Source organism: Microcaecilia unicolor, chromosome 2 (genome assembly GCF_901765095.1).
Source record: "Microcaecilia unicolor chromosome 2, aMicUni1.1, whole genome shotgun sequence".
In the NCBI taxonomy this organism is placed as follows: Eukaryota; Metazoa; Chordata; class Amphibia; order Gymnophiona; family Siphonopidae; genus Microcaecilia; species Microcaecilia unicolor.
In genome coordinates, this window is record NC_044032.1 from 558429152 (window position 1) to 558441472 (window position 12321).

Here is a 12321-nt window from a genome sequence, read left to right on the forward strand (position 1 = left end):
CAGGCCTAAAAATCTCTGTGGATTAGCAATTTTTCTAGGTGGGATTGCAGCACTAAAGGCCTAAAGGCTGTAAGTCTACAGGTCTGAGAGAAGGACTTTTTGAAGTTGTAAATTCAGACCAGGCCTGAGAGATATCTATTTGAATTTTAATTATATTTAATTAGTTTCTAAGAAGCAAGCCCTAAATACATTACAAATTACACCCGTCATAAGGATCATTGGAAGCGATGCTGAAGGAAAGGATAATGAATTTCCTAGAAGCAAATAAGTTGCAAGATCGGAGACAACATGGTTCACCAAAGGGAAATCGTGCCAAACGAATCTCATTGAATTCTTTGGGTGACCGGAGAATTAAATCAAGGACGTGCTATGGACGTAATCTACTTAGATTTCAGCAAAGCTTTTGACACGGTTCCCCACAGGAGGCTCTTGAATAAATTAGACAGGCTAAAGATAGGACCCAACGTGGTGAACTGGATTAGGAACTGGTTAACGGGCAGACTCCAGAGGGTGGTGGTAAATGGAGTTCCCCCGGAGGAGAGAAGTAATGGAGTGCCTCAGGGATTGGTGCTGGGGCCGATTGTATTCAATATATTTGTGAGTGACATTGCCGAAGGGTTACAAGGTAAAGTTTGCTTTTTGCGGATGACACCAAGATTTGCAACAGAGTGGACACCCCGGAGGGAGTGGAAAACATGAAAAAAGATCTGTGGAAGCTAGAAGAATGGTCTAAGGTTTGGCAATTAAAATTCAATGCGAAGAAATGCAAAGTGATGCACTTAGGGAGTAGAAATCCACGGGAGACATATGTGTTAGGCGGTGAGAGTCTGATAGGTACGGACGGGGAGAGGGATCTTGGGGTGATAGTATCTGAGGACCTGAAGGCGACGAAACAGTGTGACAAGGCGGTGGCCGTAGCTAGAAGATTGCTAGGCTGTATAGAGAGAGGTGTGACCAGCAGAAGAAAAGAGGTTTTAATACCCCTGTATAAGACGTTGGTGAGGCCCCACCTGGAGTATTGTGTTCAGTTTTGGAGGCCGTATCTTGCGAAGGATGTTAAAAAAAATGGAAGGGGTGCAAAGAAAAGCTACGAGAATGGTATGGGATTTGCGTTACAAGACATATGAGGAGAGACTTGCTGACCTGAACATGTATACCCTGGAGGAAAGGAGAAACGGGTGATATGATACAGACTTCCAAATATTTGAAAGGTATTAATCTGCAAACGAACCTTTTCCAGAGAGGGGAAGGTGGTAGAACGAGAGGACATGAAATGAGATTGAAGGGGGGCAGACTCAAGAAAAATGTCAGGAAGTATTTCTTCACGGAGAGAGTGGTGGATGCTTGGAATGCCCTCCCGCGGGAGGTGGTGGAAATGAAAACGGTAACGGAATTCAAACATGCGTGGGATAAACATAAAGGAATCCTGTTCAGAAGGAATGGATCCTCAGGAGCTTAGCAGAGATTGGGTGGCAGAGCCGGTGGTGGGAGGCGGGGCTGGTGGTTGGGAGGCGGGGAAAATGCTGGGCAGACTTATACGGTCTGTACCAGAGCTGGTGGTGGGAGGCGGGGCTGGTGGTTGGGAGGCGGGGATAGTGCTGGGCAGACTTGTACGGTCTGTGCCCTGAAGAGGACAGATACAAATCAAGGTAGGGTATACACAAAAAGTAGCACAAATGAGTTTATCTTGTTGGGCAGACTGGATGGACCGTGCAGGTCTTTTTCTGCCGTCATCTACTATGTTACTATCTGATATCCCTAGTACTTTAAGAAGTTTTAATTAAACAACTCTATAATACTAAGACGCAGACAGTCCGGCAGCAAGAGGGCTGCTATCCAGTCTTTTGCATTGAGTGTCACATGTATGATTATCTCCCATTTGGTGAGATGTCATATGTGTGTGCTCGATGCAAACAGCTCCTAGCTCTCGGAGAACAAGTCCGTTCTCGTCAGGCTAGAGTAGCAGATTTGGAGGAGCTAATGGAGACAGAGAGGTACTTAGAGGAGGCCTAAAGGGATGTTGTAGAGATGTCTCACCTCCAATATGGCAGCCCCTGTGCTGCCTTAGAAGAGGGAGGCCTTTTTTTTTTTTTTTTTTAAATCTTTATTTATACATTTCACATATACAGTACCAAGAACACCTCTTGTACAATCAAGGAGAACTGTAAGAACATCTTTACACAGGAAATCTCAACCCCCAACACACTCTCCCGCCTCCCCTGTTAGTCCACAACTGAGGTCAGTGACCAAGCCACTATTCTGGGAAAATTAAAACTAAAACAGACCCACTCACAAAAGGCACTGAAGGGAGACGTGGAAGGCCATTATAACTGAGGTGGAGATGTATTCACCGCCCCGGGTGCCAGAGAAGGAGCCCCCCTGTCCCCCCGGGAATCCAGGAACGCTTTCAATTGTACCGGTTCAAAAAACACATACTTTACAGCATTCAACTTCACCACACATTTACAGGGATAATTGAGCCAAAAAAGGCCCCCCAACTGAAACACAATGGGGCGCAACTTAAGAAAAGCTTGTCGCCTCCTCTGCGTCACCTTGGTCACATCAGGATACATCCGTACTTGTACATTCAAAAATTTTTCTTTCCGATATTTAAAGAATAACTTCAAAATCCTATCTCTATCTATCTGTGAAACAAATGTCACTATAAGAGTAGCTCACTCCCGTTGCTCCTCTTCACCCTCCAACTCCCGAATAAAGTCCAAGGTGTCAAACCGCCCAGCAGACTCCTCGCTAGCAGCCCGCTCACCTTGGGCCCCTCGCTTAAAAGGTTGCAAATAATAAATCTGCGAGATAGGCGGGCACGCCGGTTCAGACACCTTTAACACTTCAAAGAGGTATTTTTTAAAAGTCATTATCGGTGCAATCAGCTGCTGTTTAGGAAAATTTATCACTCGCAGAGTATTAGCCCTCTGCCGATTTTCAAGCGCCTCAATCTTCCTATGCAGCCATTTATTGTCAGTAATCATAGTGGTTTGTACCGCCTGAACCGATTTTATAGCCAACTCATGGGCCTCCGCTCTTTCTCCCACAGTCCTTATTTGCAGACCCAATTGAGTAACAGTCTCATTTGGAAGCTGAGAGGCCTGTGACAATAATAACATTTTCTTGGACAATGAAGTTTCCAAAGTAAGCAATGCATCCCAAATAGTTTCCAAGGTAAAGTTTGGAGGTTTAGGCAAAAGTGAAGACTTACTCAAAACTTCAGCACTCCTCTTGGATCCCAAAGAGAAACCGGCCTCCTCCTCCATCTGATGCCCCCCTGGAGCGCCGCCGCCCTGCACGCTGGACATCCCCCCTTCCGGGGTATACTGTGCACTCCTGCCCAGAGCAGGTCCTGACTCAGGGCCGCCCGCCCCCTCCTCGGAGGCCAGGAAGCCCTGTCCGCTCTCAGCTCTCACCGTCGCAGGCATGGGAGGCGGTTCCCTCACCTCCTGGCTGAGCTCCGTCTCAGGCAGCAGGGACGCCTCACCTCTCTCCGCCCCTCCCGGCAGCAAGACTCCCGAACTCAGCTGACTGCCTCCCACCACAACGAAGCGATCCATCGCGCCCGAAGCGGGTCCCGCGAGTGCCCCAGGACCAGGCACCCGAGGGAGGCCTTTTAAAAGGAGAGCATCACCCTGGTGCAGCTAGAAGTAATCCTGTAGACAGGACTAGCACATCATGCAGTATCCTCTCGCACCGAGGATGTGTCTCCAGGAGCTACTGCCTACGTGAGAAGGGTTATGACGTCTGTTGTAGTTGGTGATTCAGTTATTAGGCATGTAGATAGTTGGGTGGCTGGAGCATGTGAGATCGCCTGGCCACTTGCCTGCCTTGTGCGAAAGTGGCGGACCTCGCGCGTCACCTAGATAGGATTTTAGATAGTGCTGGGGAAGACCCGGCTGTCTTGGTACATGTGGGTACCAATGACATAGGTAAATGTGGGCGAGAGGTTCTGGAAACCAAATTTAGGCTCTTAGGTGGAAAGCTCAAATCCAGAACCTCTAGGGTGGCATTTTCTGAAGTGCTACCTGTTCCACGCGCAAGGCCCAAGAGACATGCAGATCTCTGGAGTCTCAATGCATGGATGAGACGGTGCAGGGAGGAGCGTTTTAGATTTGCAAGGAACTGGGCAACATTCTGGGGAAGGGGGAGCCTATTCCGAAAGGATGGGCTCCACCTTAACCAGTGTGGGACCAGGCTGCTGGCATTGGCATTTAAAAAGGAAATAGAGAAGCTTTTAAACTAGAAACTGGGGGAAGGCTGACAGTCGCTCAAAGCTGCATGGTTCGGAATAAGGTACCTTTCAAAGATATCACCAAAACAGGGAAGATAGGGTGTCCCAATAGTGAGGTTGCAAAAGAGACCATAGTAGATCAGGAGGCATATTTTCAAAGCACTTAGCCTTCCAAAGTTCCATAGGTTTCTATGGAACTTTGGAAGGCTAAGTGCTTTGAAAATATGCCTCCAGGTGTCCTTAAATAAAAATAAGTCAGAGAAAAGATTGCAAATTAATACTGTGAAGTACTGAGCACTATGTAAATAGGAACAACAAATATAGTTTGAAATGTCTATATGCGAATGCCAGAAGCCTAAGAAATAAGATGGGAGAATTAGAATATATTGCACCAAATGAAAAATTAGATATAATAGGCATCTCTGAGACCCGGTGAAAGGAGGATAACCAGTGGGACACTGTCATATTAGGGTACAAATTATATTATAATGATAGGGTGGATCAAATTGGTGGAGGGGTAGCATTGCATGTTAAGGAGGGCCTTGAATCAAATAGATTGAAAATTGTGCAGGAAACAAAACACATCTTGGAATCCCATGTGTAAAGGGGAAAAGGATAGTGATAGGAGTACTACCGTCCACCTGGCCAGGATGTAGAAATCTTATCGTAAATTAGGGAGGCTAATAAACTGCGCAAAACAATAATAATGGGTGATTTCAATTATCCCCCGATATTGACTGAGTAAATGTAACATCAGGGAATGTTAGGGAGGTAGAATTCCTTGATGAAATCAAGGACTGCTTTATGGAGCAGCTGGTACAGGAGCCAACAAGAGAAGGAAAAATTCTAGACTTAGTCCTTAGTGGAGTGCATGATCTGGTGCAGGAGGTAATGGTGATGGGGCCGTTTGATATTAGCTTTGAAGTAAGTATACACAGGAAATCCAATACGTTAACATTTAACGTTCAAAAAGGAGACTATGATAAACTGAGAAGAACAATGAAAAAAAAAGACTTAGAGGAGCGGCTGCGAGAGTCAAAAATTTACATCAGGCGTGGATGCTGTTCAAAAATACCATCTTGAAAGCCAGGGCCAAATATATTCCATGTATTAAAAAAGGAGGGAAGAAGACCAAATGACAGCCAGTATGGTTTAAAAGTGAGGTGACGGAAGTTATTAGAGCTATAGAAAACCCTTCAGAAAATGGAAGACGGAACTGACTGAAAATAATAGGAAACAGTATAAGTCAAATGCAAAGCGCTGATAAGGAAGACAAAGAGGGATTTTGAAAAAAAGATCGTGTTGGAGGCAAAAACACATAGTAAAACTTTTTTTAGGTATATTAAAAGCAGGAATCCAGCAAAAGAATCAGTTGGACCACTAGATGACCGAGGAGTAAAAGGGGCGATCAGGGAAGACAAAGCTGTAACGGAGAGATTAAATTAATTCTTTGCTTCGGTCTTCACCGAGGAAGATTTGGCTGAGATACCGGTGCCAGAAATGGTATTCGAAGCTGATGAGTTAGAGAAACTAAATGAATTCTCTATAAACCTAGAGGATGTAATGGGACAGTTCTACAAACTGAAGAGTAGCAAATCTCCTGGACCGGATAGTATTCATCCCAGAGTACTGATAGAACTGAAAAATGAACTTGTGGAGCTATTGTTAAGTGTGTATTCCAGATGTCAACCTGTTCTGCCACTGTTGTCTTTTCAACCACATGTGGATTATCCAAGGCCTCTAGGAAATTCTCCACGGTCAGCTTTTTTTGGTCTCTGATCTCCTTCCAAACTCTGAGAGGTGCCATTTCTTTCATGTTGTCACTTAAGGAAAATTTAATTAGAAAATTGTCTGACTGTGATAGGGGTGTTATTTCAATACTGTTATCCCAGAATTCTGGGAGGGAAAGAAGAGGAAGGGTAGAAGGGTCATAGTCTGGGAATACAATGGATGAGGGGGCAATCGGGTGAAGGATGCAGAAAAGAGCCTGAGAGCGGTTGAGTGGGAAATTTTGTTGCCATAGAAGGTGGTTTTGGCACAATGAGGTGCGCAACAGTATTCACTATAACAGGCCCGGAAAAGTGTGAGGGCCTCAGAAAAGTGACATTTCTGCCATTTCCTTTTGGCAGAACCAATATGTGAATGCAAGAGGCAGAGTGTGAGCGATCAGGGGCTGTAGTAACAGAGGGAGCATGTTGATTGAGGAAAGAGCGAAGTGAGAGACCTAGACGGGAAACACGAAGGTCGATGGATAAGGATGTGGAAAGGGGCAGCAAGTTAGAAAGGGAGAGAGCATCTACAGCTGCCGGGCTGAGGGCCCAGTAAGAAGCACTGGAGGTAGAGGTGAAGGATGGAAGAGAAGGGGAATCAGGAGCGAAAAAGTAAGGAGATATAGTGGTCAGACCAGGCAACAAGCTGGGGTAAGGTGTGAGTTGTGGAGGATAGAAAAGGTAGGAGAGGGAAAAAGTCGAGCGTGTTGCTTAGAAAGGACAGCTGAGAAAGCAGAGGTCAGAGAAAATGTGCAGGATCTTGAAAATTAAAAAACAAAACAAAACACACAAACGGCTTGCTAAATAGAGTAAGGAATAATGAAAAAGAGAGCAAAGGTAAACGTTGATAAAGTTTATATTGAGGTTGTAACCGGACTGATCAGCAAGTAAATCAGGAGGCCGAGACGCTGACTTCCAAAGCAAGGCAACTTTTATTAGCTAGCTGACACAGTACTAAGTTCAGACTCAGAATACTGTGCCCCGAGCGTCACCTGACACTCATTCTTATACATCATTAGTGATCATGCGCATAACACATACCATACATCACACAAGCACATGCGCAGTACAGTTTAGTAGTTCTGTAGTTCTCACAGAGAAAGGATACGTCAGTTTCACAGAAAATGTTACTTTGCAAGAAAATGTAACTTATTGCATTGTTTCAGCACATCCACATAATACAGCCTCTGTGTATTGATCACGAGACTGCGCTGACAGAGCCAGCTGTCTCCCTTACAAGCCCTAATTGCTGACTACTACAAATTGTTATCTAGCTGCTGGTTAACAAATAGGTTTTACTAGTAACAAGTTCAAGCTGCAAAGTTTTAGTTTAGGCTCATTAGAGAAACTCTGATTCTTTGGTTAAAACACAAAAGTATATGCAAAGTCCAAGTATAAAAAGTCCTTCTAGTTCAAGTAGTGCAACCTCGCCCCCTACAAGGTCTCTGAGGGTGGTGATAAGGTATGCGTTTTCAAAGGGAAGAGTGCAGTAGAAGTTTAGTTTGTAACTGTTACCAGAAGTTTATGAGGATCCAAAAAGAAAGAGATTGGAACTCAAATGAAGAAAAGAGGGAGGTGGAAAAGGTAAAGGTATATGAGGGGTTGTAGAGAAACAGGACAAAGTATTGGCTATTGTAAGAGAAACAGAGAGAGAGAGACCACATTAAAGGTAAAGAGCTGCTATGGACTTTTGGAAATGGAATGACAATTCCAGAAGGTTACTTTAGTATAGTCAGAGGAGGAGTGTTTTGCACAAATCATTTACAAGACAAAACTGCAAGAATTATAATTCTGTATTTCTGTTTTTCTTTCCAGAGTGGTACCTACAATTCAGAGTTGAGACAAATCATCAGAGAAAGAGATGAACTTCAGTCTATGCTAGACAGATTTGAGAAGCACATGACAGAAATTCAGTCCAATGTCAAGATGTTGACAGCAGAGAGAGATAAACTTAATATCCTTTATGACCAGGTAGGACATACAAAGAACAGGAAACAGAAATGTCTTTTTTTTAAAATTAAATAAAAACTTTCCAAAAAAGTGTAGTGGGATCCTATTATGAGCCCTCTTATAATACAAATGAGTAGCTTTCTGGAGTTCTTGTTCCTAATTAGGCCCTTTTTTTTTTTTTTTTTTTGCATCAGTACATTTTTATTTTAATAATTTCCAATTGACATAAACCCAAACAATAGAAGCATATCACATGTAAAACAGTATACTCCCCATAGCCCCCTTCTTACTCCCGAACAGCAAGCAAAGCAACACATGGGTAAACACCATAGTTTCCTCAGTGATTCTCCACTTTCAAATACCCTCCCCTTTCCCCTTCCCACCCCATCAGCAATTATAACACCGAGGTGGACCCATTAATCCTGAGTAAAATCTAACACACCCAATAGTCTATGCAAAGAAGACTGGTTGAGTAAGAACCATAAGTACTTAAGTATTGCCACACTGGGACAGACCAAAGGTCCTTCAAGCCCAGTATCCTGTTTCCAACAGTGGCCAATCCAGGTCACAAATACCTGGCAAGATCCCAAAAAAGCTCAATACATTTTATGATGCTTATTCCAGAAATAAGCAGTGGATTTTACCAAGTCAATTTAATGTCTATGGACTTTTCCTTTAGGAAGCCGTCCATACCCTTTTTAAACTCCGCTAAGCAAACCGTCTTTACCACATTCTCTGGCAACGAATTCCAGAATTTAATTACACGCTGAGTGAAGTAAAATGTTCTCAGATTCGTATTAAAGTTACTACTTTGTAGCTTCATCCACATGCCCTCTAGTCCTAGTATTTTTGGAAAGAGTAAACAAACGATTCACGTCTACCCGTTTCACTCCACTCATTTTATAAACCTCTATCATATCTCCCCTCAGCCGTCTCGTCTCCAAGCTGAAGAGCCCTAGATGCTGCAGCCTTTCCTCATAGGGAAGTCGTCCCATCCCCTTTATCATTTTTGTCGCCCTTCTCTGTACCTTTTCTAATTCCACTATATCTTTTTTGAGATGCGGCGACCAGAATTGAACACAATATTCGAGGTGTGGTTGCACCATGGACTGATACAAAGGCATTATAACGTCCTCACTTTTGTCTTCCATTCCTTTCCTAATAATACCTAACATTCTATTTGCTTTCTTAGCCGCCGCAGCACACTGAGCAGAGCAATTCAACGTATCAACAACGACACCGAGATCCCTTTCTTGGTCTGTGACTCCTAACGTGGAACCTTGCATTACGTAGCTATAGTTCGGGTTCCTCTTTCCCACATGCATCATCTGCAAAAGCCACGATCTTCATACTGGAAATTCCCATTGTCGCTCCAGCTATATCTGGGTCCTCTAATGCATGAAGGAGTGGCTCTAATTATAATAAAAAAAAGGAGAGGAGAAAGGGACAACCCTTGTGCGTACCCCTTATGAAGGGAAAGGCCTCCATTCTAAAACTGTTAACCAGAACAGAAGCAGAAGGATTTGTGTATAATGTATATAAAGTGTACAGATACAACCCCCCCCCCCCCCCACACACACACACACACACACACACATTCCCAAGTAATGCAAAACCTGAAAAAATACTTCTAATTCACCTTATCAAAGGCCTTTTCTGGATCTAGATTCACCAGCTTTGTTGGGGTATTGTGAATCTTAAAATGGGCCAAGGCTAAAAGAACCTTACGGACACTGACCACAGATTGGTGACCTTTAACCAATCCCATGTGTTCAAGGCAAATCAGCTGAGGAAGACAAGAAGCCAAGCAATCTGCTAGTACCCTAGAGAGGATCGTGATGTCAACAGTAAGAAGAGAGATTGGTCGATATCATTCAGGAAGATGTTGTGGTTTGCCCGGCTTGGGAATAAGGGTGATCCAAGCCATATTAGACCCATAGGGAAACACCCTGTCAGATATTGCTATATTGTAATAGGAGACAAGGGGCCCACAGACCTGTGAAACATGTAAAATTCTGGGCTAAATCCATCTGAGCCAGGTGCAGTGGATTGTTTTTGAGAGTTTTTATAGCTGACAAATCTTTCACCCGTAATTAAGTGTTTAAATATGCTAAGTCTTCAGGAGAAATACGGGCCAACCTCAAGTCCTCCAAGTAGTCTAACAGTTGAGGACCCTGTCCCACTGGAACCTCTGTATACATACATTTGAAAAAAAAAATCAAAAAATATAGTTGCAATGTCCGAAGGTTTATGTGATTGCACAACTTTAGAATTGGTTAAAGAAGTAATGTAATGTGACCCGTGCAACATTTTTACAACCTTCGCCAGCAATCTACCAGGCTTGTCGCCATAATGAAAAAAATGTATATTTATGAAAACGTAGTTTTTGGTCCTTTCATTTATCAAGGTTTTTAAGTCTGCTTCAGTGTCTAAAAGGGTTTCTTTAGCAGCTGGGGACAGATGAGATATGTGGGGTTACTTGGTCTTTCTACAATGATTCTCCAACATTAGGATAGTCTGAGATAAATGATATGAACACGCTGCTATATATTAAATTATGTTGCCTCGTAAGACCACTTTCAAGATGTCCCAGAAGAATAGGGGGTTGGAGACCTGCTGTGCATTAAAGGACCAGTAATCAGTTCATTTCTCATGTAAACAGACTTGAAAGTCTAGATCGTGAAATAAATAAACAGGAAATCTCCAACCTCCCACCCCCTTGCCATGCGCAGCTAGTTCCAAATCTATCCAGATAATGGAATGGTCAGACACCAATAAATGTCCTATATCTGCCCCTGTGACCCAGGAAGAACAAAGATTGTGGTAATTTGTTGTAATCAATGCAAAATATTGTCCCAAGGACCCGGCCAGATTTGTATGGGCCCTCTCAAATAGATGGAGCAATTGCCATGGGTCAACTAAACCTAAAGAATTGCACAGATATGGAAGTCCTTTACTTGGTCATAACATACGGAACTGCTTCTGAGAAGACTTATCCATTTGTGGATTCATAACTTCATTAAAGTCACCTGCTACAAGTAAGGGAAAATAGTCACATTGCATATGGTCATGCAAACTAATCTTTTTAAAGAAAGTATGCGCATAGGTGTCTTAGGCACATAAGCTAGCAACATGTGGAAATCCTGGCCCTGCATGTGAACCTGAAGCAATAGAAATCTACCATAATCATCCTTAGTGATCTGTTGAAGTTAGCACTGCAAACGTATCTTAACTAAAACTGCCACGTCGCCCCTCTTATGCATGTTAGATGAATAGTTGATTTGATGCACCAGTCTCTAAGTGTTCCTGGTCTGTTAATCTAGTTTCCTGAATACATGGGGAACCACCCACCCCGCCACCCACCACCGGCTCTGGCACAGACCGTATAAGTCTGCCCGGCACTATCGCCACCTCCCAACCACCAGCCCTGCCTCCCACCGCCGGCTAAGCTTCTGGGGATGCCTTCCCTCTGAGGAGGATTCCTTTATGTTTATCCCACGAATGCTTGAATTCCGTTACCGTTTTCTTCTCCACCACCTCCCGCGGGAGGGCATTCCAAGCATCCACCACTCTCTCCGTGAAAAAATACTTCCTGACATTTTTCTTGAGTCTGCCCCCCTTCAATCTCATTTCATGTCCTCCAGTTCTACCGCCTTCCCCTCTCTGGAAAAGGTTCGTTTGCAGATTAATACCTTTCAAATATTTGAACGTCTGTATCATATCACCCCTGTTTCTCCTTTCCTCCTGGGTATACATGTTCAGATCAACAAGTCTCTCCTCATACGTCTTGTAACGCAAATCCCATACCATTCTCATAGCTTTTCTTTGCACCCCTTCCATTTTTTTAACATCCTTCACAAGATACGGCCTCCAAAACTGAACACAATACTCCAGGTGGGGCCTCACCAACGTCTTATACAGGGGTATTAAAACCTCTTTTCTTCTGCTGGTCACACCTCTCTCTATACAGCCTAGCAATCTTCTAGCTACGGCCACTGCCTTGTCACACTGTTTCGTCACCTTCAGGTCCTCAGATACTACCACCCCAAGATCCCTCTCCCCGTCCGTACCTATCAGACTCTCACCGCCTAACACATATGTCTCCCATGGATTTCTACTCCCTAAGTGCATCACTTTGCATTTCTTCGCATTGAATTTTAATTGCCAAATGTTAGACCATTCTTCTAGTTTCCACAGATCTTTTTTCATGTTTTCCACTCCCTCCGGGGTGTCCACTCTGTTGCAAATCGTAGTGTCATCCGCAAAAAGGCAAACTTTACCTTGGAAGCCTTCGGCAATATCACTCACAAATATATTGAATAGAATCGGCCCCAGCACCAATCCCTGAGGCACTCCACTACTCAC

At 43.8% G+C, this 12321-nt stretch overlaps 1 protein-coding gene across 1 annotated transcript in view; it reads left to right on the forward strand.

Annotated features, from left to right (window-relative positions):
• CEP135 (centrosomal protein 135) overlaps window positions 1-12321 on the forward strand; it is a 445305-nt gene that overhangs the window by 194827 nt on the left and 238157 nt on the right. The window contains exon 11 of the mRNA XM_030191406.1: window positions 7822-7977. Within this exon, the coding sequence (XP_030047266.1) occupies window positions 7822-7977 (156 nt within the window). The remainder of the gene's footprint in view (window positions 1-7821; window positions 7978-12321) is intronic.